Source organism: Passer domesticus, chromosome 20 (assembly GCF_036417665.1).
Source record: "Passer domesticus isolate bPasDom1 chromosome 20, bPasDom1.hap1, whole genome shotgun sequence".
NCBI classification, from domain to species: domain Eukaryota; kingdom Metazoa; phylum Chordata; class Aves; order Passeriformes; family Passeridae; genus Passer; species Passer domesticus.
This window is the reverse complement of record NC_087493.1, coordinates 11,979,666-12,005,431: the sequence shown is the minus strand read 5'-3', so window position 1 is coordinate 12,005,431 and position 25,766 is coordinate 11,979,666. Positions and strand designations below refer to the sequence as shown.

General features: G+C 62.6%; 1 protein-coding gene across 5 annotated transcripts; it reads right to left on the bottom strand.

The window, feature by feature from the left end:
- Positions 1 to 338: 338 nt before the first annotated feature.
- PIK3R6 (phosphoinositide-3-kinase regulatory subunit 6) lies at positions 339 to 25,518 on the bottom strand. 5 transcript variants are annotated; one of them, XM_064395687.1, is made up of 21 exons: positions 22,128 to 22,259; positions 18,433 to 18,528; positions 16,694 to 16,777; positions 15,867 to 15,958; positions 15,642 to 15,710; positions 15,042 to 15,174; positions 14,157 to 14,226; positions 13,645 to 13,828; positions 12,860 to 13,007; positions 12,507 to 12,593; positions 11,572 to 12,010; positions 10,902 to 10,986; positions 10,111 to 10,227; positions 9,486 to 9,596; positions 7,824 to 7,914; positions 7,234 to 7,304; positions 6,539 to 6,629; positions 6,087 to 6,157; positions 5,401 to 5,513; positions 4,620 to 4,793; positions 787 to 869 (listed from the first exon to the last, which is right to left on the bottom strand). In XM_064395687.1, exons 2-20 carry the CDS (start codon positions 18,443 to 18,445, stop codon positions 4,637 to 4,639), a joined length of 2,226 nt encoding a protein of 741 aa, XP_064251757.1. In that variant the 5' UTR covers positions 18,446 to 18,528; positions 22,128 to 22,259; the 3' UTR covers positions 787 to 869; positions 4,620 to 4,636. The 5 variants fall into 5 exon arrangements, with proteins under 5 accessions (XP_064251755.1, XP_064251754.1, XP_064251757.1 ...); XM_064395685.1 differs by lacking the exons at positions 6,087 to 6,157; positions 22,128 to 22,259 and adding an exon at positions 25,254 to 25,518 and having other exon boundaries at positions 339 to 869; XM_064395684.1 differs by lacking the exon at positions 6,087 to 6,157 and having other exon boundaries at positions 339 to 869.
- Positions 25,519 to 25,766: the final 248 nt, after the last annotated feature.

The window sequence follows — 25,766 nt, the reverse complement described above, 5'->3', positions numbered from 1 at the left end:
CTTTCTGGGGGAAGCAACTTTTCCCCATGGAAAAAGCCAGCAGTGGGAGTCTGAGGCACGCTCCAGGGGCTGCAGTCCGGCAGCGCCCAGCAGGACCCTGGCGCTCCCTCCTCGCTCCGGCCGGGACAGCGATGCCCGGTGGCACTGCCCTGGGGCTGGGCACAGCACGGGACAGCCATGCCCGGTGGCACTGCCCTGGGGCCGGGCACAGCACAGGGCACGGGACAGCCATGCCCGGTGGCACTGCCCTGGGGCCGGGCACAGCACGGGACAGCGATGCCCGGTGGCACTGCCCTGGGGCCGGGCAGGGCACGGGACAACGAAGCCCGGTGGAACTGCCCTGGGGCTGGGCACAGCACGGGACAGCCATGCCCGGTGGCACTGCCCTGGGGCCGGGCACAGCACAGGGCACGGGAAGGGGGGCTGGGGGCAGACCCTCCCCTCACGGGGGTTTGTGCTCCCAGAGCACCCGGCTGAGGATTCACGGCAGTGCAGGGACACACCTCAACACCCCCTGCCCCAAAACACCCTGAGGGGACACACGAGGCTCCTCTGCTGGGACGCTTCTCGGCCAGGACGTGCCCGTAGGTGACACTGGTGTCCCCATGCACAGGTCCGAGGGCTCAGGGACACTTCGGGAAGTGCCACTGGCTGGAGAGCAGGGACACGGTGACACAGGGAGGGTTTGGGGGATCAGCCCCTGGGCTCTGCTCGCAGCAGCCCCACCTCCAGCCGCTGAAACACGAACCTGAGCAAAATCCAGGAATTCTCACCTCCAACAGCCAGGGGAGCTCCCGGCTTTTGACCCAGTCAAAGGATTTGAAGCAGAACACGTGCCAGAGAGATGGTGCTTCATTCTTTGAGGATCGCTGTGGAACACAAACACAAGGAGGCAAAAATTAAGAGTCTCTGTCTAAAAATGGGGGGAAATGATGTGGGAGCTGCTGCTCTGGGATGGAAATGCAGCAGCAGCACTCTGAAAATGCAGGAGCACTCTCCCAGGAGCAGCACGAAGCCAGGAGGCCGTGGAGGTGGGCTGTGAGCTGGAAGGGTGACCCTTGACAGCCAGGGAGCCCCAGCATTCCAGGGAATGGCTCAGAAATGCCCCGGGGCTGTGAGGAACTGCCGGCTCCCTCCCTGGTTGGGGTGTGCAGGGAAGGAGAGCCATGGAGCCTCTCACCCGATGAATGATGAGCACCCAACCCTGGAGCCAGCGGGGCTGCAGTGACTCACCTTGTTTTGGTCGCTCCGAAGCGCAGAGAAAATGAACCTGTAAATATTTTAATCAGTTCTTCAGGCAAGCACTCTCCAGGATGACTTTAGCTGCGAGCAGCCAGGTCTGCTGGGGGCTGAACTTGAGTTTGATGCATTTTATAGGCTCACTTTATTGAGTAAATCAGACAGCCCAGCGTCACCCACGGCCAGGATACAATTCACACACCGTCGGAGTTGCTGGGCTGGATGGAATCCTCCGGGACAAATCCTCCGTGCAGAGGGAAGTGCAAATCAGGGAGGGGAGCAGCCTCGCCCAGGTCCTGGAATTCTGAGGAGTTTCAGTGGGACCTTCCCCTGCCCCTCCTTAGGGAGAGGCGCTCGTGCTGTGGACGGGCAGGCTTTAAGGGGATGCCCAAAGCTCAATGTCAGTCTGACAATCTTGCACAATTAGGTTTTTTAAAAGATTATCAATCCATTAAACAGGTTCGGTGCAGATTCAGGGGGGTCACCCCTCTGCACAGCTCCGGGATGGACAGGCTCCTGTCGCTGCAAGGCTTCTCCCTGTGAACCTGGACTCCAGCAGCTGCTGCTGTGCTGAGGCGGATGAAAAGGGCACGGCTCCCCCAGGTAATCGGCTTCTAAGGAGGGCAGCGCTGGCAGCTGAAGCAGCAGCTGCATTTCAAAGCGTTCCAGCTCTTTCTGAGCCGCTCACAAAGGCTCAGGGTGTGCTGCGTGCGGGGATGAGCCTGACTGCTGGCAGATCCCCCATTAACACGCTTTGTTCCTCGGGTATTACACCATAATAAGACCGGGAGAAATTCTTGACATCAAAATTGCTCCACTCGTGTTTGAATTCCCGGGAGAAGATAACATCTTAATAAAAAGTTCCAGCTATTCTTGGCACGGGGACAGCTCTGTCTCCAGAGCCATTCCAGCAGAGCATTGTGCTGGCACGGAGGCTCGCTGCCAGAAGAGAGGGAGCTAATTGCCCTGAAAGCTTCTGATGTACAGATGATGCGGGATCGATGCATGCAGAGAGAGGAATGATCGCCCGGAGTCCTCTCCTTGTCTGCAGCGCTTCCTGCCGAGCCCACAGCGCGGCAGGGTGACACACCGCCAGGCCATTTGCATATGACACGCTAAATGTGCATCTCCATAAATATTCTGCTTTCTGCAGCTGCCTGCCTCGGGGCCTGTGAGCCGCTCGGGCAGATGTTACTGAAACCCATCCCTGTGCTCGGGAAGGATGCGCTTCCCTGGCCGGGGAGTACCTGATAGCTGACAGCAGCCTTTGCTGCGGCTGAAGGACTCCGAGGCTCATTTAAACCCCGTTTAAGACCTTTAGATGACATCAGACCACCGATTTTCCAGTGAGAAGCAGAACTTACCTCCTGCAGAGGGGCTGAAGTCTGTGCCTTGGAGGTGAAGGCAGGGCAGGTGAGGAGGTTCAACCCAGGAACGGGTTAAAAGAGGAAGGCTGGAAACCAGTGACTTCCAGCTGGGAATAACCTGGGATAACTCAGGGTGAAGGAGATCCCCTGGCATGGACCGAGTGTACTTGTGCCCAGGGGTTGCTTTGGGGGCCCCTGGTTAGTGGGGACAGAAATGAATTCCCTTCTCTCTCTGTGGGGTGCTGCTGTCCCTGCCTGGCCGCCCCAGCAGCCGGAGGAGCCAGCTCGGGATGCAGGGCGGGTATCCCATCCCGCCCCCCGAAATTCCAGCCTGCACAAGTGCCAGGCTCCTTCCTGCCACCCGGAACGCACTTCTGAATTGATGGTGATTTCTGGATATTATCATTACACCAGGTTCCCACTCCCCACAGATTTAGGTACAGACTTCTTGATGCCCTGCTGCTGTATCCAGTTCCTGTTAAAGCCCTCATCCTTCATAGCCTTTACCAGCCAGCCCTTTCTCCTCCTCCGAGTCACTCATTTCACTGCAATCAGCAGCCAGGAGCCGGGAATAATTAATTTTTCTCTGTCGGGGCAATCTGGATTGGACAATGAGGAAGAAGAGGGCCAGGCCGCCCTGCCCCACCCGGGCACCGGGGAGGCACAGCTCCGTCTGCGGACGGGCACGGGAATGGCCGGGACCGGAACGGGAATGGGCCGGGATCTGAACGGGAATGGGCCGGTACTGACACGGGAGTGGCCCGGGAGTGGCCCGGTACTGACACGGGAGTGGCCCGGGAGTGGCCCGGTACTGTCACGGGAGTGGCCTGGTGCATCCCCTCGCGCAGCAGCCCGGGATGGCTCGGGCTGGAAAGGGCCGCAGCGCTCACCCAGCCCCGCACAAGCCGGGGCCGGCTGCGGTTCCACTGGGCTCGGAGGGACCAGCCCGGGCTCGCCCCCATCCCGGCGTCCGCGGGCAGGAGCCGCGTGGAGCAGGATTGTGTCCAGGCGGGTGTGGAATATCCCAGCGAGGGACGCTCCACAGCCTCCCTGGACGATCTGCTCAGGGCTCGGGCAGTGCACAGGGAAGAACTGAGCCCCTCGTTCAGGTGGAGCTCCTGAGCACCCCAACCACGTACAAACACACAACGACCACCGACTGGCAGCTTCAGCTTGGGTTTGTCTTCATTTGGCACTAAAAGGATTGCACCCCCCGGTACAAGTTATCCACGACACCTATACAAATAATTTATCATCCATCTACAACATTTACAGCTGTACAGAACAAACTCTGTGCACCAGCCCCCACCCCAGGCCAGCTCCAAGCCTTTTGGCTTCCTGAGCCTTTTCTTGGCGTGCAAACCCCACAGGCAGAGGGGTGCAGAGGGGTCACCCTTAAAGCCCACACAATCCCAACAGGAGCTGCTCGTGCAGGGGTTCCCTGAGGTACCGAGAGCTCCTGCCGCCCCTCAGCTTCCTCCAGGGACACAGTGTTTGCTGCCGCGGTCTGGCACTGGGGAGCACCACCAACGTTTGGCTTGTGAGGTGAAAACCTGGCCCTGCTGGGCTGGGAGACATCTCCAAAAGAAATATTGCTGCTGCCAGCTGCCCTGGCTCCCCAGGACAGGCAGCACCGCCTCCCGCGGATCTTCCTCGCTCTTCCCCAATGGAGAGCTCAAAGCTTTCCCTGACCTGTGCCAAAGGTGAAAGCTCAGTCCTGCAGCACGGCTGTGCCCTTGGCAGGGGCTGTCAGCCACTGTCACACTGTCACGGGGCAGGGCTGTGCCCTTGGCAGGGGCTGTCAGCCACTGTCACACTGTCACGGGGCAGGGCTGTGCCCTTGGCAGGGGCTGTCAGCCACTGTCACACTGTCACAGGGCAGGGCTGTGCCCTCCGAGCCCACCCAGCTCTGCTGGGGCAGCTCCTCACACCATTGCCATGTGAAGTCACCACTGGTGGCTTTTTTTGTGTTTCCTTTCTCCATGTCCTCTGTGTCCCCACGTCATCACTCACAGCTTCTCCCGTGTCCTTCAGGGGATGACTCCTGCAAAAGTGTTGATGGGCAGCAGCAGAGACTTGGGCAGGTATTTCACAAGCCCCACGTCTTCTGTTTCCTGAGGGCTGAATTTCGTGGTCCTCGTCTTCTGCAGGCAGTAGCTGGGCTCGAGGCAGGGAGACACCTCCAGGCTGGAAGAGCACAGAACACATTTGCTGTGGCATGTTCCGATGTGATCTCGGAGCAAAGCCCGGCTCTCCCAGGCCAGGTGCAGCTGCATTGGTGCTCTCTGCTGGCTTGGGCTTGGCTGCAGAGATGAGCTGTCAGTGTTGGACACAACCCCGGGGTCCTGAGCCTGGCTCAGTGTGACTCAGGAATTCAGTTTATGTCGGCTGGACCCTGAACCACCAGCACATCCCGAGCCCTGCAGCTGCTCCAGGCACATTAACCCCGCCGTGTCCACAGGGCTGGGTCCTCTCCCCCCCTGCAGCTGCTGGAGACCCCAGGGAGGGATGCAGGCAGTGCAGAGAGCATCAGCACCCTGACGCAATCCATCCTTCAGGAGATCTGAGCTCTGCTTGCCCCTGGAGGTGCCTGCTTTCCTCCTGCCTCAACGACTGCACCTCTTGTGGAAAGAACCATTTTATTCCTCACACCCCCTCCCGAAAACACAATTGTAGGAGAGCCCCAGCGTGCCCTGCTGTCCCTGGAGGAGGAAGGAGGGGTTTTGTCACGGGTGAGGGTCGGGGACAGGAGGGCATCAGGCAGATGTGCCGAGTGGCACCCCAGGGCTCTCACCTGACCACGTCCCTGTAGGTTCTCCTGCTGTCCTTGTCCAGCTGCACCGTGAAGGGTCTCTGCTCTGGGCTCCTGACCTTGATGCTCCGTGTTCTGAACCTGTTTGCCACAGCCTGGAGGGGCAGAGGAGGGAGAGCTGCTGGGGCTGCCCCTCCCAGCCCGGGCTGCGTGCTGGCTGTGACAGGCACGGAAAATGACATGCCTCTGGTTTTCTTTTTAACTTCGGATGTGACACAAAGAGAATCCTTTCTCTGTATTCAGAACCTGGCACTGACCAGCAGGGAGGGCAGTGACCAGCAGGGAGGGGAGTGACCAGCAGGGAGGGCAGTGACCAGCAGGGATGAGAGTGACCAGCAAGGATGGGAGTGACCAGCAGGGAGGGCAGTGACCAGCAGGGATGGCACTGACCAGCAGGGATGGCACTGACCAGCAGGGATGGCACTGACCAGCAGGGAGGGCAGTGACCAGCAGGGATGGCAGTGACCAGCAGGGATGGGAGTGACCAGCAGGGAGGGCAGTGACCAGCAGGGGTGACACCCAGGGTGTCTGGGGCTTTGGCTCAAACATCCAGACTCTTCCATGGGAAATAATGACAGGGTGGCCCCAAAGCCCTCTCCTCCCCCCAGGGTTGCCCCTTTCCCTGCTGCTGAAGGGATTTGGGCCCTGAGGATCCCACGGGCACTCACTGAGAACGAGCGTCCTGCCAAGTTGCTGGTCCTGATGATTTCGGTGACGGTCACAGTCAGGCAGCCCAGGTCTGGACAGAAGCAGAGGGTTGCTCTGGGGCCATGGCACAGCCTCAGCTCAGCTCTCGGGGGCCCTGCCCCACGTGTGGGTCACTGACTGTGGACAAGCGGGACTCCAGCAGGCTCCAAGGCACAGGAATTGTGTGGGATCGTGCCCGGGGTGCAAAGCTCAGAGGCTGTGCTGGGGCCAGCTGAATGAGGAGGCTGGAGCAGAGGGGAGATGCTGAAATCCTGTCTGAGCCTCACACACGTCATTCCTGAGAAAACCCCCACCAGACCGTGGGGACACCAATATTCCTGCCACTGATTCCACCCCCAGAGCTGGCACCAAGGACCGTGGCCAGATTCACTGCACTGAGCACCAGAGACCTCAGGAAGGAGGAAGAACCCACCTTCAGGCTCCTCAGCAGGGATGGCTTTCATCAGCAGGCCCGTGGAGCGCAGGGACAGGGCCAGCTCCTTCTGCCGGTCACTGAGCACGACCTGCGGGCAAGGGGCATTGTCCTGGCAGTGTCCTGGCATTGTCCTGGCAGTGCCCTGGCAGTGTCCTGGCAGTGTCCTGGCATTGCCCTGGCATTGTCCTGGCATTGCCCTGGCATTGTCCTGGCAGTGTCCTGGAAGTGCCCTGGCATTGTCCTGGCAGTGCCCTGGCAGTGCCCTGGCAGTGTCCTGGCAGTGCCCTGGCAGTGTCCTGGCATTGTTCTGGCATTGTCCTGGCAGTGTCCTGGCATTGTCCTGGCAGTGCCCTGGCAGTGCCCTGGCAGTGCCCTGGCAGTGCCCTGGCAGTGTCCCCTGGCAGTGTCCTGGCAGTGTCCTGGCATTGTTCTGGCATTGTCCTGGCAGTGTCCTGGCATTGTCCTGGCAGTGCCCTGGCAGTGCCCTGGCAGTGCCCTGGCATTGTCCTGGCAGTGCCCTGGCCTGGCGAGGGCTGGGCACAGCTTGTCACAAGCACAGGGGGCTAACAGGCTCACCACAACCCGCTGTCCTTGCCGGGACAGCAATTCCAGAGGGAAGAGGGAGGGTCAGTGCCCTTTCAGGAGATCTGTGCCCGGCTGGGGCAGGGACTGGGGTGCAGGAGCCCACTCACCCGCCTGTAGGTCACTGTGAGATCCATGCCAGGCCCATCCAGGGTGCTTTTCCTCTTGGTTGTGCTCAGCTCTGCAGGAGGGAACCAGGTGGGGTTGGCTCTCCCTCCTCCCACCTGTCTGTGCTCAGCAGAGGGATCCCCCATGGGCTGAGCCCCCATGCTGTCCCAGCACGGCCTTCTGTCACACTGTGTCCCTTCTGTCCCTCTCCTGGGAGCTGTGCCAGTGGGACAGACTCGCTGCAGGCTCTGTGCCAACCTCAGTGACAAACATGCACTGGGCTGGCACCGGAGTGCAGCGACAGAGGAGCTGGGTGGCACTGCTGGAACAGCCTCCAGGCACTCCTGCTCCAGCCTTGGCAGCTCGAGGAACTGCATTTCCCACAGGAAAAACACCTGGCTGTGAAGCCCAGCTTCCTTCCTCGACTAAAGCAGGGCTCAGGCCCAGCTGGAGCTGAGCAAAGGCACAGACTGCAAACCCTGGCAGAGCCAGGAGCCCGCCGCCACCAGGGCGGGCAGCAGCTGATCCCCTGGGCCCAGGAGATCAGGAACGAGGAACATTGCCCATGGCCTGGAGCTGGGGGGACACACACCTCTGTGCGAGGGGCTGTCCTGCACCTGGGTCAGCAGCTCCGTCAGGAACACGTCCTCAGCTGGCTCCTGGGCTGGGTCCTGGAACAGGAGCTGAAAGAGAGGAACAGCCCTGGAGGAACAGCCTTGGGAGAAACAGCCCTGAGAGGGACAGACCGGAAAGGAACAGCCCTGGGGGAACAGCCCTGGGGGAACAGCCCTGAGAGACACAGCCCTGAGAGGAACAGCCCTGAGAGGAACAGCCCTGAGAGACACAGCCCTGGGGGAACAGCCCTGAGAGGAACAGCCCTGAGAGGAACAGCCCTGAGAGACACAGCCCTGGAGGAACAGCCCTGAGAGACACAGCCCTGGGGGAACAGCCCTGAGAGACACAGCCCTGAGAGACACAGCCCTGAGAGGAACAGCCCTGGAGGAACAGCCCTGAGAGACACAGCCCTGAGAGGAACAGCCCTGGAGGAACAGCCCTGAGAGCCACGGGCAGTGTCCCCTCCACTGGGTGTCACTGTGCCCTCAGAGATGCCACTCCCTCGTCACCGGAGCGCTCCCCCAGGCCAGCCTGAGCTGCTGCTGAGCTTCAGGGGACGCCGTTTCTCTCTGACCCAACCTCAATGGCCAGCCCACCCAGCCCTGGGGATTATTTCCTCTCCTCGGGGCTGTCTTGGCCAAGGTGTGCCGAGCAGGTCCTGCAGCTCCTGTCCCAGCTCCTGTGGGCCTGGGCTCCCACCGGGGCAGCTCCTGCAGCCGGGCAGGCACAGGGGCTCCTCAGGCAGGAGGGAGAGCAGGGCAGGCTCTGCAGCAGAGCCCCACACCCTGCAGGGCAGCAGAGCAGCTCGGGCTCTGTCCAAACTCCTCATCCCTGCCTGAACCACCCACGCCCTCACTGCCCCAGCCTTCACCTCCGAGCACAAATGAGTGGGAGAACATCTCCCCGGAAAATCCAAATGCCCAGGCACTGCCCCAGGTGCTCCCAGGACTGGCAGGCTGTGGGTTATTAGTGGGGTCCTGGGGATGCTCCACCAGGAATGACCAAAGCTCTCTGCAAGTCTGGTGCAGGGGCTCCTCCTGGGCTGCAATAAATGCCACAGTGGCTGTGAGCAGACCAAAAGGAGCTCTGTGCATCAGCCTGGGCTTTGGAGGGGCTGCCAGAGCTGCCAGAGGAGCAGGGGGGGAAGGGTTAATGTGGTATGTCCAAATTTAGCCCTTCTTTGCTGTCCTACCAAATGCCAGGCCTCGCTCTGATAGCACCTCAGAGCAAAGGTGGCAGGAAATAAATCAAATGGTGCTGCAGGAAATCCTGCAAAGCCCTGCAGGTCCAGGGAGGTGCTGGCAAAGCTGCTCAGCACAGCCCTGCTCGCTCCCAGCACCTCCCAGGGGGAGGCACAGGGCTCCTAGCACCCCGAGCCCCGCAGAGCAGGACCCCTGACCCTGTGGGGGATTTCAGGGCTCCCCTGTCTGAGCTGAGGTGCCCACATGGCCCTGCCAGGGGCGTTGTGATGGGTTTTTTTCACTGAGTGAGCCCCAGGGCCAGGGGCTGCTGGAGGGACGGGCTGGGGAGCGGGATCCAGGCTCGGGTCTGCTGGAACCCCAGCCCCCCGGCTCTGCACGGCTCTGCCAGCCCTGCAGGGCTGCTGCAGGCCCGCGGCTGTGCCCGCTGTGCCACCCACCTTGGCAGAGTGCAGCTGGAAGCAGACGGGCTGGGTGCCCATGCGCGCGTAGTAGGCGATGACATCGGTGAGGAACGGGTCGGACACCAGGGCCCGGCTCGGCGACCACGGCTGGGGGAAAGCACAGGCTGCCTCAGCCCTGGCACTTCTCAGAAACCCTGCCACAAGGCCTCACACCTTCCCGGACCCCGAGCAAGGGATGAGCTGTCCTCCGGCCTCGCCCCTCACGGGGGGCAGGAGCTGTGCCCACCTGCAAGCCCTTTCTGTGTGGGCTGGCAGTGGTGGCTCAAAGTGCCGGGAAATGACAGCTGGGGGGATTTCAGCAAAGGTTTTCTTTCTTGAAATCTGCCATTTCCTGTCCTCTGGTCAAAAAAACCCATCACAGCAAACGGCTTTTGTGGGCTGGGGCAGTGTCAGACACGGGCACCTCTGGGGAGGGTTTGGAGGGGAAATCTGTGCCTGGGGATGGAGAGCCCTGCAGGGCCTGGGAGGGCTTGGAAAATGTCTGGGGATGGAGAGCCCTGCAGGGGCTGGGAGGGCTTGGAAAACGTCTGGGGATGGAGAGCCCTGCAGGGCACAGAGCCCTCCTCAGGTGTTTTTGGGACACAGGAAGGTTTCCTCGTACCATGGTGGCCAGCTTGGGGATCATGTGGCTCAGGGTGTTGATGTTGCTCTCGTACCAGTGGTCAGCCCTGCCCAGGTACCCGGCCACCTCGCACAGCTCCTCGGGGCCAGCGTGGTCCTGCAGGGAAACACAGCCACAGCCTGGGGAGTGTTTGCTTTTCCTGGGCTTGTGTTGAGCCCAACGTGAGGAGAAGGTCCTGGAGAGCCCCTCCCAGCCACTGCCAGCCCTAAACCCAGCTCCTGTGGGACGTGGCTCACACTCCTGGGAAGCTTCCTGCTGCCAAGCATACAGAGGGGGCTCACCACATCAGGAGCCAGGAGGAGGTAGAGAGACCTGAGACATTCCCCATCCCTTCCCCTTCCCTACTCAAACTCATTTAGCAAAACCTCCCTGAGGAATGAAAAGAAGGAATTCTGATTCTTTAACAGCCTCTTTGCCAGGGGTCACAGCCAGCTCTGGGCCAGCTTAAAATATCCTAAATGCAATTGGTTCTTTACCTCTGTCCGAGGGGAAGGGACGTGCCTGACATAAACCACAAGCAGAGACTCACAGACCTAAACCTTGGCCATGGCCAAGGAGGCAAAGGCCTCAATGCTTCCCCTCAGCGTCTGGGAGGGGGGAAAGCAACACTCCTCGGCTAAACCTCACAGATCCCTCTGCAGCTGAGGCCTGGACGCAGAACGGAAGGGGCTGTGACCCCAAACTGAGCCCAGCAGCTCGGTGTTGGCTCCCACCCTCCCTGTTCTGGGGCCAGGGCAGAATTCCTGATCCCTGCCCTCCCCGGCACTCACGGCAGCAGCAGAGGGCACCACCGGGATGTGGTAGAACTGCAGGTCCAGCCTGGGCGTCAGGAACACTCGCCGGGCTTCCCGTTTCCTGGGGTGCAAGCGGAGCTGTGCCGAGGGCAGGGGCCGAGGGCAGCTCCTGGCACGGCTGGCAGTGCCAGGCACTGCGCTGCCCTGCCATGGGCCCCCTCGCTGCCCCCTGCCCACCATGTGCCCTGGGCTCCAAATCAAGCAAGAGGAGGTGGTGGGGAGCCTCGGAGAGGTTTTTGTCAGGGCCTGGTGTCCCTGTGCACCCAGCTCTGCCCCCAGGCTGCCCACACTGTCACCCACCCCCCCGGGGAACCAGCGGGGACAGCCAGCAGGGAAACAGCTTCTCTGGAGGAATTTTCCCTTTGGCACGGGAAAACACCTTGCCTCGTTTGTTGTTGGTTTAACCGAGCCCCGGACAGAGGGGAGGGCTGGCTGTGAGCATCAGACCCCCAGACAGAGGGGAGGGCTGGCTGTGAGCATCACTGGGGCCGCGAGAGCAGCCGGTGCCAGCCGGGAGCGCTCGGGAGCCGGACACCGGGATCCGAGCCCGCCCCGGGCCCCGCTGAGCCCCAGGCCGCCCCCAGCCCCCCCGGCTGCTCCAACAGCCTGCAGGGCAAAGCAGCCGAGCCCGGGAGGCCGCGGGTACCTGAGGGAGTGGAAGGCTCGTGCCAGGCGGCCCAGGATGCGATCGTCCCCCAGCAGCACCACGCGGGCGGTGTGCAGCCTCTGGAGTGGGGCCGCGGGCTCGGGGGGCATCCCTGCCCTCCTGGGCAGCCTCCCGGGGGGCTTCCCGCCGGGCACAGCGCTGCCGGCCTGCAGGAAGGGCACGCTGTCCAGCGGGGACGGCTTTTTCTTGATGCCGCCCTTCCTGTGCAGCCGGGAGCGCTCGGCGTCGCTCGGCTCCTCCGGCGCCGGCAGGTCCCGCTCGATGCCGCTGTCCGTGGACAGCACGGAGAAGCGGCTCTGGCCGCAGCAGCCGCAGCCCGGCAGCTCCTCCGGCATCTCCAAGGGCTCCAGCTCCTGCCCCAGGCACTCGGGCTCGCAGCTCTGCGACAGCGGGCGCACGAACAGCACCAGCTCCTTCCCTGCGGGCACCGAGCGCCTGAGCGGCACAGGCGGGCACAGGAGGGCACAGGCGGGCACAGCTCCTCCTGCCCCGGCTTCCCTCCCCTCGGGGAACCCGCAGAGCTGAGAGCTCCGGCAGCAGCCTGTCCTCAGCCCCGCTGCCCTTTCGGAGAGTCGGTGCCGCTCCAGTCCCAGAACCCCAGGGTGGTGCGGGGGGACCTCGGGGACGATCTTGTTCCCATGCCCTCCACCAGAGCAGGCTGCCCAGAGCTCCGCCCAGCCCGGCCCTGGACACTGCCGGGGTCCAGGGGCACCCACAACAGTTGGGCACCCTGGGCACGTCCTGCTGCAGCCCCAGCTCCTTCCCCTGCACACCCAGGAGGGCAGGGGCAGTCAGCACCAATCTCCTGATCCTGGCCCAAACTCCCTGCCCAAGGCTCAGGGCCAAGTGACCCCATGGGGACAGGAGCCCCAGGCTCAGAGCCCACCCAGCACCCCCAGCCCCGGGGCACTCACAGAGCTGCTCATCCTCTGTCCACAGGTGGAAGCTGATGTTGGGGCTGGGCAGAGGGGTGCCCTGCAGCCCTTCCTGGGGAGCATTCCCTGGGAAAACAGGGATGCTTGGAGCATTTCCCCACACGGGAGCACGAGCCCCAGTGCTGAGCGCTGGCTGGGGCAGCCCTGGGGCTCTCCCAGCCCAGAGCTCCTGGGCAGACGTGAGGCTGTGGGGGCCCTGCTCTCACACACCCAGCCATCACCGGGAGTCCACACCGCTGCTGGGAGGGAGAAACGAATGGGGCAGGATGACAGCAGGGACACCGCGGGGACCGAGGGCTGCCTGTGCCCCTGGCAGTGTCTGCCTGGCTCACCTGCGGGCACGGAGCCCAGGAGCCCGCGGTAGATCCTCTCCAGCCGCGCCGTGTGCTGGCCCCGGTCCCAGCCCCCCTCGCTGCCCGCGCCCTCCACGGCCGCCACCACCTGCTGGAACCAGTGCTCCACGTCCCCCGGGGACAAGGCCTGTCGGGACAGGGGCCGTCAGCACCGGGAAACGGGGACGGTCCACGCCGGGGCAGCGGGAGGGGCAGAGCCCTGCAGAAATTACTTCCTGGGGGATATGAACGCCCTCCTGTCCCCAGCAGAGATGCTGGCTGGGCTGGCTGCTTACAGCTCCTTCTGTGGCAGCTCTGCAGCTGAGGGGCACCCTGTCCCTGGGGCACCCCCAGCAGTGCTGGCCCTTGGGGTGGCTCTCAGGACACGGGGACAGCAGGCACACGAAGGTGGCCTTGGAGTGGAAATGGCCGAGTGCCCCTGCAGGGTGTCTGAGGCAGACATTGGTGTCACTGCAGCCCCACAGCTCCTTCCAGGAGGGCTTGGAGAAAACTGACTGAAACCTTTCCCCTGGGAGGTTCCTGCAGTGCCCAGGGGCTCCCAGAGGAGCTGGCAGAGGCTCTGCCAGCTTTGCTGGGCAGAGCCAACACGCAGACTGAAGGCTCCTCCTCTGCTCTGCTGCAGCCTCTGCTTTCCATTCCAAGGGGGTCTGAGCTCAGCCTGGGGGCTGCAGAGCAGCGCTGGGGAGCTGGGGGGTTTCTCCCCTTGCCTTTTCAATGTCCAGCCAGAGCAGACCGGGGGAAGCACGGAGGAGCTGCTGCAGTACCTGGAGTCGCGCCCGGAGGCCGGGGGTGTCGCAGGTGTCACCCAGGGCCGCCTGCAGGGCGTGGGTGACCACGCAGCTCATGCAGCCCCGGGGGCTCTGGGACTCCTGGGCCGCCGCCGTGTCGGTGGCCAGCGCCTTGCAGATGGCTTCGGGCAGCAGCTCGGGGTCAGCAAAGATGAAAATCCTGGGGGCAGAGGGAGGGGAAAGGCGGGGGTGCACACTCACATCAGCGAGCCCAGGGCTGGCAGGAGCGGCTCCCCTCTCACTTTTTCCCTGTTGCTGTTGATATTCCCCTTCTCCACCCTGTGTCCCCCCCGAGGGCAGCTCCCTGCCTCCCAGAATATTCGGGGCACAGCAGAATGTGCCCTCCCCACGCAATCCCAGTGAGGGTGTCCCCCACGGCCTCGAGGGTCAGGCCCAGGCTGTCTGCTGCAGCCAAGGGTGCTGGGACAGGACAGGCTTCCCTGGGAGAGCGGGGGGCGAAAGCACGGCCCCCCGAGGGCAGCGCTCACCTCTCCTGGTAGGGGAAGGGGGCGCTGCGCAGGCTCTGCTCGGAGATGACCATCCTCTGGTACAGGGTCCCTGCGGGGGCACAGACCGGCTGGAGCAGCGGCGCAGCCCTCGGGGCTGCTCCAGCCCGGCAGGCTCGGGAGGCTCTGCCAAGCCGGGGAACACCCGCTGAGCTCAGCTTAAACAGCCCAGAACTGGGCCGGAGCTAAAAACAGCCAAGGACAAAGATAGCCAGGCTCCAGAAAAAGAAACCCCCGTCTATTCCGGGATGATTTCCTGTGTTTCCCTTCCTTTGTTTAGGGCACTATGAGCTTGGGAGCGGAGGTGGAGGCGGGAGGAAGAGCTCTGTCCCCAGGGCCACACGGGGACGGTGCTTGGGGACATCTGAGGAGCACCAGGGTCTCTGGATCAGGAGAGGCACTGCCCTGCCCCCACCCCGGCTGAGGGTCCATCCCGGCCCAGGGACAATCCCCCTGTGGCTCGTGTGCTGCTGAGGGGAGCCCTGCTGGAGATCCCCTCTCTGAGCCATTCCTGCCCCGGAGCTCAGGGGACAGAAGGTGCCCCTTGGAGCTGCAGCCCGAGCACTGAGGAGGAGTGCTGGGGCTGGGCTGAGGCTCCCAGAATGGCACCAAAACTCCCCAGCAGCTTTCTCCTGCTTCCCCTCCTCCTCACAGGGTGTCTGCACGTTGCTCTGCTCTAAAGGATCCTTTGGAAGGCTCCTATTAAAGAAAACCTGAACTGGAAGAACTTCAGTGAGAACAGAGAAAAAGAGCACAGAGAAAAATAAACCAGGTGTCCCTGGGCTTGCTTCCTGCACGGGGCTGTTCCCTGCAGCCCCACTGACAGCTCCGTACCCCGGGGCAGTTTTAGGGCTGCTTTCCCCTTACCTGGGGCTGTCCTCTCCACCTGCAGCCTGCTGGCATAGTCCAGCCCGATGGTGCAGAAGGGCTTGGGCAGGGTCAGCAGCCTCTTGCAGAAGTCATAAACCCTGGCACAGAGCTCGTCAGGGACGCAGGGAGCCTGCAGGGGGACAGGGAGGTGACAGGCACTGACCCCTCAATCTGCCCCAGTGCAGCCCCGGGCTGGGAGGGCACCAAACTCACTGCAGGGAATTCACTACGGATTGAAATGTAAAACATGGGGCAGAACCAGGCCCTGCAGTGCTTTGGGAGCCCCCAGCAATACCCACTGCAGCTGGGGCACACATTTGTTTAGCCAGGCTGTGGCTTCCTGCAGACACTGGCAAAGGGCTCAGGTGGCAGGAGCTGGCACTGCGTGCCACAGGACATGGGACATGGAACATACCACAGGGACACGGGACATGCCACAGGGATACGGGATATGCCCAGCTGAGCTGCCCAGGGCTGTCCCAGGGCTCTGCTGGTTCTGAGTGGCTTCAGGTGGCCTCTCCCGTGGCCCTGATTCCCTGGATGCTGCCCCACGCTGGCGTGCCCGGGTGCAGGCTCCCTTTCCCAGGCCCAGCTCACCTGGATCAAGGCGTACATCAGCGTGTGCAGCAGGGGGATGATGTAGTGCCGGAGGTCCCCTCGCTCTGCCTGCGGGGGCAGAGGCAGGGAGGGCACAGTCAGCTCCTGGCAGGACACTGGGCTGGGCAGGAGCAGCCCCAGAGCCCCCAGCGTGGGCCACGTTCTGTGGGGTGGCACTGTCCCCTCCCGGGGGTGGCACTGTCCCCTCCCAGGGGTGGCACTCACCCTCTCCAGCTCCTTCACCAGGATCCTGACCAGGACACAGCTGGTTCTGGGGTTCTGGTCGATTCTCTTGTGCAGGGTCCAGCGCAGCATTCCTGAGGAGGGACACCAGGGGAGTCAGGGGGACAGGGGCATCAGGGGGCTGGGCCCTGCAGTGCAGAGACTCCTGAGACACGCTGGGACACCCCTGAGCCAGCTCCTGCTCCCAGCTGTGCCCCTGTGCCCCTGCCCTGGCCCTGGGCACAGCTCGGCTGGGCTGGGTTTGGTTCTGGAATCCCTTGGCAGTGGCTCCTACAGATCCTGGGGGAAAGGAGGATGTGGAGTTTGGTTCCTTGCCCTGTTTGTGCCCAGCTGGTTTCCCCACCCGCCCCACGGGACTTGGGGTGCTGCTGGTGCCAGCGCTGGGTCCGGGCTGCCCCTCAGAGCAGGGACAGAACCCCTGAGCCCTGAGGTGCCACGGCTTATCCCAGCAACCCCAACTTTAATTAGCTGTAAATCATCCTGTGTGCTCCGGGTAAAATCACCTTTCCAACGTTCATCAGGGTGACATGGGCTGGGCAGGGGTCGGTGTCACACAGGGTGACACGGGCTGTGCAGGGGTCGGTGTCACACAGGGTATCCCCAGGGTGATAGACACTGCTGGGGCTGTGCAGGGGGTGTCACACAGGGTATCCCCAGGGTGACAGACGCTGCTGGGGCACGGATGCTGCTGATGCAGGGTTTGGCCCCTCCCGGAGAGGGTTGGCAAGGGCGGGTGAGCGGAGCCCTCCTGTCCCCTCTGGGGCTGGGGCAGGCGGTGCCCGCGGGCCCGGGCGGTGGCCGTCCCTCACCTCGGTCGCTCTGGCAGGAGGGGTGGTGCCCGTCCAGCTCCCGCAGCAGCGCCCGCACCCGCCGCAGGATGTCCGACTCCAGCTCTGCAAGGGACAGCGGCACCTGAGCCGGGCCAGCAGCTGGGGACAGCCCGGACAGAGCCCTCCCATGGCATCAGAGCCCCCAGAGCCCTCAGAACCCTCAGAGCCCTCCCCATGGCACCTGAGCAGGGCCAGCACCTCGAGGGGACAGCCCGGACAGAGCCCTCCCTGGTGGCTCCAGCCTGTCTCACGCCCTGCCTTCCAGAGCTTCTCCTGGCAGCACGCTCGTTTTTACAGATTTGCAGAGGGCAAAAAGCTGAACTTTCTCTTCGTTGTCTCACCTTAGAGAGGATGTAATTGTCTCGTGCATGTGGTTTAATGAAATAACTGGCTTTTTCCTTGCTTTTTGTGAGCAAGCACAGGTCCAGCCTACAGCTTCCCAGCTGGGCTGGCTGTTGCTAAACTTGATACCCCAAATGTGTGAAGGATCCCTCAGCCATCTCTCCAAGCAAAGAAATCTAAACATTTGGCCAAAATCTCACTTCTGCCTCAGAGATAAGTGTGAATATTCAGAAATGCCCATTTGGGTCAGGCACTGCTGGGAATGGTTCTGGAGCTGTGCTAGGGAAGAGCCCAGGCTCAGGGCCACAGCTCTGCCCTGCTGAGGGATCTGGGTGTGCACGGGAGCCCCATCTCTGCCACAAGGCAAAAACATCCAAAGGAGACCGGGCTTGTCTCGTTTGGAAGTGCCATTGCAGAAATGTCTCGGCAGCTTCTCCTGCCTCACCCTGGGTTTCCTCTGAGGGGTTTGGGAACTCCCCGATGTCCCTCTCCTGTTTATTGGTTTGGCACACGGGAATTCTGCCATAAAGGGCTCTTTGGAATGTCCTGCTCCTTTCCTGCGTGTTTGTGACCGCCAGGGGAGGCTTTTCCTGAGCACTGCTATCAGTCCTGGCCTCTGCTCCTCATCAAAGCAGCCCCAGCGCCGAGGGTCCCTCGCGGGGGGCAGAGCTGAGGTTTGACCCAGCACAAACAAGAGGCACTTTGATCTAAAAGCAGCAAAAAATAAACCCGGCAACAAAGAGCAGTGGCTTGGAAATGGAATAAAACCTTTCAGCATTGACATCCTGACCCTGGGAGATCAACAGCACCTCTGGAACAGCGTGAAAATGAAACATGGGGGGAAATGGACCGAAATACACACAACAGTGATAACAATAATAACAATAAAATATACTACTATAAAATAAAGCTAAAAACAATAATAAAATATACTATTATGAAATAAAAATAAAAACAATAATAAAATATACTACTATGAAATAAAAATAATAAATAATAATAAAATATACTACTATGAAATAAAAATAAAAAATAATAATAAATGCTACTTATAAAATAAAGCTAAAAACAATAATAAAATATACTACTATGAAATAAAAATAATAATAAAATATACTACTATAAAATTTTTAAATTACTATAAAATAAAAAAATCATTTTAAAAATAAAATATACTATATAAAATGAATGACTTTAAAACTCAAATGCTTTGTCAGCTGTGAGTGCCCCACACTCAGCAAAGCTTTTGGCTGCCCCTGCACTGCTCTGTGCCCCAGCAGCACCTGCCAACACCTTGGGAAGAGAGAAAGGGGGTGTAGGGCTGGCTGAGGGGTGATTCACGGCTCCCCTCGCGGCCCGGGCTCAGCATCACCCACCTGAGCTCTCCATGGCCGGGCCGGGCTGCAGCTCGCGGGGCACCAGCACGGGGCTGCTCAGGGCGCTGGGGCATGGCCTGGCAGCCGGGACGGGGCCTGCAGAGAACGGGAACGCGCTGGGCTGGGAGCAGCCTCGGGACCGGCCCGGGGCAGCACAAAGGCACCACGACCCCCTGGGGCCCCCTGGGACCCCGTGGGACCCCGTGGGGCAGAGCCCGGGGGGAGCACAGGCGGTGTTTGGGGCAGAAACCCCAGCCCGGAGCCACTGGCACTGCCAGTCCTGGGGCTGCTGGCACTGCCAGTCCCGGAGCTGCTGGCACTGCCAGTCCCAGAGCTGCTGGCACTGCCAGTCCCGGAGCTGGCACTGCTGCTGGACAGGCACGGCGCTCCCCGGAGCTCGGGAGTGCCCCGGCCAGCCCCGGGCTCCCGTGGCCGCTGCCGGAGGCGCAGCAGCCGGTGCGGCTGAAGGTGCCGGTGGCTCCCCACATCCGCATCCTCCTGGCACCGCGGGGGCGGGCGCTGCCGGCCCGCCACAGCTGCCAAATTTAGCAGAGAGCGACCTGAGCCCGGCCTGCCCGAGAAGCTCTGCTGCTGGTTCACCTGGTGCCCCAAAGGGCTCCTGCTCCTCCCTGGCAGCAAGGAGCAGCTCAGGCTGAGCCCCGGGAAAACCCAACACAAAGAGACAAAGCAGGTCCCCGGCAGGCTCAGAACCAGTCACGCTGTCCAGGGAGGACAGGCAGGTGTGTGGGAGAGGAGGATGAAAGGACACGCACAGGAACAGGCTCTGAGGAGCAGCGGGGTCAGGTAGGGTCCTGCCAGGCTCCAGCCACTGCTTCTCCCTCGGCCAGGACCAGCACGGGAGCACAAAGGAGCAGAAAATCCCCCTTTTCATGGGGATGTTTCGAGCAGCACAGGAACCCAAAGGAGCAGGAATTCCCCCTTTTCCCTGGGGATGTTTCTGAGCAGCACGGGAACCCAAAGGAACAGAAATTCCCCTTTTCCCCAGGAATGTTTCTGAGCAGCACGGGAACCCAAAGGAGCAGGAATTCCCCTTTTCCCTGGGGATGTTTCTGAGCAGCACGGGAACCCAAAGGAGCAGGAATTGCCCTGGTTCCCTGGGATGTTCTCTGCCTGCCGTGCTCCCCAGGTGAGGGCGCAGCCCCTCAGCCCTGCTGTGCCCACCCCAGAGCCAGCAGGGCAGGCAGGGATGATGCCAGCCCTCAGAAGGGTTCTGGGCACAGAGCCCCCCTCCAGCCAGCCTCTCTCTCTGCTCCTCAGAGGATCCCTGCCCTGAGGAGCAGGAGCTGTCCCATTTCTGGGGATGGACCCTGACTGCTCCCAGCCCCTGCTGGACTCAGCCCCTTTCCCTGGGAGCCCCTCCCTGCTCCCAAAGGTTGGGAAGGTTCCCTGATCCACACCAGGAGGGTTCTGTGCTCTCTGCCCCCCTGGATCTCCTGCCTCCCCTGCAGCAGACACGAGGCACAGCTCATCCCAAAACCGGGTGTTTTGCTGTCTGCCAGCTCAGCAAGACCAGAGCCTTCTCTGCAGTCATCCCACTTCTTTGCAGAGCTGCAAATCTCCGCTTCCTCTCTGCAATTCTTAAAATACCCATGGCATCAGCTGGATTTCATTCCTTTTGCAGGGAAAAAAAAAATGAAAAAGGAAGGGCAAGAAGGGAAGTTGCAATTCTCCCTTCAGGTTTCAATAATTCTGAGAGTCATAGGACAAAAACCCCAAATGACCCCAAAGCTGCCTTCCCCAAGAGTTTGGGGCAGTTTTGGGGAACACCTGGCTCTATTCTTAAAGTACAGGGCTTGGCAGTGAAAGTGCAGCTCACCCTGACCCTGGCAGATAAATTAAAGGGAACTGCAGGGTTAAAGGGAACCCTCCTGTTCCAAACTGCAGGTGCTGGACACAGCCAGAGCAGGACTGAGCACCCCACAAACCCCCCTTAGCCCTCCTCTGCAGGGCAGCAGCCGGGGGGCCCAGGGTCAGAGCAGTTTGTACCAGTGCTTTACCTCAGCCCAGCTAATCCCAGGTGAAGCTCTGTCCCATTTTGGGACCCTCCAGCCCCTGCCTCCCTCACTTCTCCATCCTCTCCATCCTTTCCCTGCTCATCCCACTGAGGCTCCTTCCTCCTAAGCAGGGATCCCATTTACTGGGGCCCAGGTGTGCACAAAGAAATTGTCACCTCCCTCCAGGGCTGTCCCTTCCCTAATCCTTACAGGCAGGGGGGAACACTGGGAACACGCACCCTGAATGCTGGGGACACCATCCTGAGTGTTGGGGACACCACCCTGAATGCTGGGGACACCATCCTGAGTGTTGGGGACACCACCCCAGTGTTGGGGACACCACCCCAGTGCTGGGGACACCAGCCCCAGTGTTGGGGACACCACCCCCAGTGTTGGGGACACCACCCCAGTGCTGGGGACACCAGCCCCAGTGTTGGGGACACCAGCCCAGTGCTGGGGACACCACCCCCAGTGTTGGGGACACCACCCCAGTGTTGGGGACACCACCCCAGTGCTGGGGACACGCACCCTGAATGCTGGGGACACCATCCTGAGTGTTGGGGACACCACCCCAGTGCTGGGGACACCAGCCCCAGTGTTGGGGACACCAGCCCCAGCTCCCTCTCCCTTCTCTGAGGGCTGATCACGGGCACCAAAGACGCTGTCACCAGGTGGGTTCCAGCAGACCAAGCATCCCCCTGGTGGCCTTTGGGCGTGTCTGGAGGGCGCTGGGCAGCAGCAGGGACAGCCGCAGGTCCCTGTCCCCATGGGGTCACACGGAGCCCAGGCTGGGCTGCTCCTTGCTCCCCACGGAGGAGGATCCCCGTTCACCCACCCTCGGCAGGAGAAGGGCCCATCCCTGCAGGAAGCACAGCCCGTCCCCACAAAGGGCATCTCCCTCCTGGCCCCATGGCTGGAGCTCAGCCCTCGGGGTGAGACTGAAAATCCCACTGAGGGCTGGGGACGTGTCCCTGCAGGGGAGGCACTGCAGCCCACCGTGGTGACCCAGGCTGGCCCTGGAAATGGGGGGCTGGCTCCCCAGAAGCCTCCTGCTCTGTCTCACAGGCTCTCAGCACTCGGAAATCACTGAACCCCAACCACCCCCGAGCAGGTGAAACACGAGAGGCACAGAAATAGCTGCAGCGAGGCACAAATAGCTGAAGCCACGAGAGAAAACCCAGCCCAACCCAAACCCTCGGGTGCTGGGAGCTGGGCTGGCAGCAACGAGGCTCCCCTGGGAGGCTCCAGCAGTCCAGGATCCTCTCTCTGCTCCCGGCACACCCTGCCTGCACCCCGAATGCCATACCTGGGGCTGGGCTGGCCTGGGCCATGTCCCTGTCCCCGTCCCTGCCTGCCCAGGGCCGCCGGAGCCCGGCGGGACGCGGAGCACATCCCCTCGCTCTCCCGGTTATATTTATCCGCTGCAAAGCCACCTCCCCGCGCCTCCTGCAGCCCGTGTTGAGTTACAAACTCACCGCCCGGGCACGGCCGAGCTTTATCCCGGCACGGCTGAGCTTTTCCCGGCACGGCTGGGCTTTTTCCCAGCTGGTTTGCCAGCTCCAGCGCAGACACAGGGAAAGCCGCGCCTCGCAGGGGCACAGCGAGCGGCCGTGCCCCCTCGCAGCCCCCCTGAGCCCTCCCCACCGCTCCCACCCCCAGCCAGGGGCATCGCACGGGTACCGTGAGCGGGGTCCAGCGGCGGAGCGTCCTGCGGGAGCGGCGGGCAGCGCTCAGCCCGCGTGGGGAGGGACCCGCATGGGCTCGGTGTCGTCACGGCACGGAGAATGGCCTGGGACAGCCCCGTGCCGCCCCCGTGCCGCCTCCCCCGCCGTTCCTGCGGGCGAGGCTGGCTCCGAGAGCGGCGCAGCAGAGCCTGGCACGGCCCCGGCCCCCGCCCGGGCTTCCTCCGGGAGCGGCACGGCTGGAGCGCGGCGCTGGGCTGGGAGGGACGGGGGGGACGGGGCGGGAGGGGGACGTGGCAGCTGAAGGGCTGGGGATCTGACATTGCATCCTCTGGGCTGCCCCAAACTGCAGCCGGCAGCTCCCAACGCTGAGAAACGGCTCCAGCAGCATCCCTGATCCCTTCATCCCCCACACCCCTTCATCCCCCACACCCCTTAATTCCCTACACCCCTTAACCCCTCACACCCCACACGCCCTCAGCCCCGGAGCTGCAGAGCACAGGCAGGGGCTGTGTCTGTTTGTCCCCTCCTCTCCGAGCCTGTCCGTGCAGTGTGCTCTGTCTGGCCCGACCCCGAGCTCCAGCCCAGCTGCACAGCCAGGCAGGGGAGCAGGAGAGAGGCAGCTCTCCCTCCTGCAGCCCTCCTGGCTGTGCAGGCAGCAGCTCCCGGCTCCCCTGAGGACCCTGGGCAAGGACAAACAGGAGGGCAGGGCTGCTCCCCTCCCTTCCATCAGCTGCAACGAGGGCTCTCTGTTCAAACAAAAACCAGGCAAAACTTCAGCTATGAGACTCAAAGCCCACAGAAAGATGCCCTGCCGCCTTCCTGCCCCTTTGGGCACGCTGCTGGAGTGGGCAGACCTGCAGGAGAGCTGGCAGTGCCCAGCCTGAGCCCTCCTGCTCTCATTGCCAGATTTAACTGCAGCCCTGGCAGGGCTCTGTGATGAAAGCAGATGCTCTCCCTCGTGCTCTCACTGCCAAGGAAGGGAATCACGAGCCCAGACTCGGCTTTCCAGCATCTCCTTGGGGCTCCATGTGCCTGCTGGCTGCTCGGGGAAGGCACAGCCCTGCCAGGGGGTCCTGCCCATGGAGGGGAAGGCACAGACGGCTCCTGGGGCCAGCTCAGGAATGAAACACCTTCACCGGCCCTGCAGTGAGTGCTCATCAGCTCTGCTCGAGCCCCAGGCCTCTGCTGGAAGTCCAGCAGCTTCCTGGACACCAGCGACTGTTTGGAGACTTCCTTGCCAACGTCACATTTCATTCTTCCTAAGGAAAGGAAAGGGTTTTCCGGAAACAGCAGCTTTTTAGATTTAGCATCTCTTTCCATCCCTGGAGTCAACTTTGCAAAAACAACCACAGGGAAAAAATAGGTGTGGTTTGAAATCCACTGCCAGAGTGTGCTCACAAACAGCCCAGGCAGGCACTGTCCACCTGAGGGGGAATGAGAGCAGGGAGAGCTCAGACTCCCAAATGTGGCTCAGCCGGGAGGGGCCTGGCTGCTTTCCCGGGCTGGGAGGGGCTGTGGGCTGGCACAGCTGCTCCCTGCCTCCCTCCAGGGCCATTCCCTGGGCAGGGCTGTCACCAGCGCGGTCACTGGGACAGCCCTGCTGTCACACACATCTCTGTGCAGTGTCCCGGTGCGGGGGCACAGCACTGTCCTCCCCATTCCCCAGCCTCTGCTGGCACTGCCCTCAGGTGGCCACAGCGGAGGTGACCCCGGGAGGGCACAGAGGAACAGCCCGGGGTGACAGGAGGAGGTGACCAGAGTGACCACAGCATGCTGTGCGTGGCACCCAGCCCCGTGTGCCCGGCTGGGGCAGGGAGGGCACAGAGGAGCCCTCAGCAAGGAAGGGATGAGGGTTTAGGGTGGCACCAGGACAACGAGGTCAAAAAGGGGATTTAATTACTGGGCACAGGCACCAACAGCCCCCTCTGCTTTCAGTGGGGTCCCCAAAACTCCAGTCTGGCCTGAAGAACCACAGCTCCCTGCCCCTCAGCCACACCTGGCACAGCACAGCCCCTGCAGCAGCTCCCTGCCCCTCGCTCAGCAGCATCCCGAGGAGGTAAATGGTCAGGGGAGCTGGCTCCGAGCAGCCCGGGGATGCCGAGGAGAGCACTCAGGGCAGGACTCTCAGCCCTGCCTGCTCAGAGCTGGCTCACGTGTGTTTGTTCGCAGCTCGGCTCCGAGCACGCAGATTTTGCTTCCTTTGTGGCCGGGCCGCGCTCTCTGCTCCTTATCGCCGCTGCCATCGCTCTTTGTCACCGCTGCTCGGGGCCCGGGGGACAGCCCAGGCACCCGGCCAGGGCAGCTGGGCAGCCACAGGACTCACACACAGCCGGTGCCAGCGTGTGCATCACCCCCGGCCGTGCCAACGCCGCCAGCACAGCCCCGGGCACGGGCAGCGGGGCCGGGGAGCCGGGGGGTGGCACTGGGCAGGTGACTGTCCCTGGCAGCTGTTGTTCGGCACACAACAAAGCTGACAGCAGGGGCTGGGGCCGCAGCACCCCCGGGATGCGGTGGAGCTCGCTCACTCACCCAGCCAGGCCGGGCCGGGCCGTGCGGGGCTGTCCCGGGGCCGGAGCAGCAAAACCAAACCAAACCAAACCAAACCAAACCAAACCAAACCAAACCAAACCAAACCAAACCAAACCAAACCAAACCACACCAAACCACACCAAACCACACCAAACCAAACCAAAGCAAGCCAAACCAAACCAAACCACACCAAACCAAACCACACCAAACCAAACCAAACCAAACCAAGCCAAACCCGGCCTGTGTCTGCTCCGGGCCACGAGCAGCAGACCCCGCGCTGCTGCCCGGACAGGCTCCAGGCCAGCCCTGCCCGCAGGATGCCCGCGGCTGGCAGGGAGCTGGCACTCCCGTTCCCTCCGCAGCGCATTCCCGACCTCCCGACCCCACGGCTCCCTCCCCTCGTCCTTCCCGAGCAAAGGAATGGCTCTGCCCCCGGCCGTGCCCTCCAGGCGCTGTCAGCCCGGGCATCCAGCGCTCGGTGCCAGTCCCCAGGCAGAGCCCTGGGCAGTGCCAGAGCAGCCCCGAGGGCAGAGGCCGAGCCACAGCATTGCCCACGCCAGGAGCCGGGGCTCCGGCCCGCCGGGGCTCTTACCTTCCTCAGGCCGGGCTCGGGGGGCCCAGGGAGTCGCAGCCCCCCCCCGAGGGCGCGGCCAGGGCAGCAGGGACCCGCAGGGGACATCGGGCAGGGGGGCGGCGGAGCCCCGGGGGCTCCGGGCTCGGCAGCCGCTTCAAAGCGCGCGGGGCTCGAGGGGAAGCGCCGAGTTATTTCGAGAGAGCTTCCTCTCTCGCGGGGGAGTGCCGCGGGGGCAGAGCTGTCCCCGTCTCGGTCCCCCGCGCTCCCCGGACGGGCGGCAGCAGGGGAGGAGGCTCGGCCCTGCCCTGGGTGCGGTCCCTCCAAGCAGGTCGGGCTGCCCGGGGATGAGTGTGTGAGCCTGGCACCGCCCCTGGCAGCGGCCCGGGCCTGGCACGGCCCCTGCTGCGCTGCCAGCCGCCCAGACAGGGACAGTCCCGGCGCTGCTGCCGCCCAGGGGGGCAGGGAGCCTGGATGCTCGCACCTCCCAACAAACAGCTTCGCCCCGGGACACCAGGAGTCCCTCCAAGGACA

Coding starts and splice junctions, on each gene's coding strand:
- PIK3R6 (XM_064395685.1), bottom strand. Junction 14,227..15,041: donor GGTGGAGAGGACAGCCCCAG/GTAAGGGGAAAG, acceptor GTGCCCCCGCAG/GGACCCTGTACCAGAGGATG. Junction 4,794..5,400: donor ACCTACAGGGACGTGGTCAG/GTGAGAGCCCTG, acceptor GTGCTCTTCCAG/CCTGGAGGTGTCTCCCTGCC.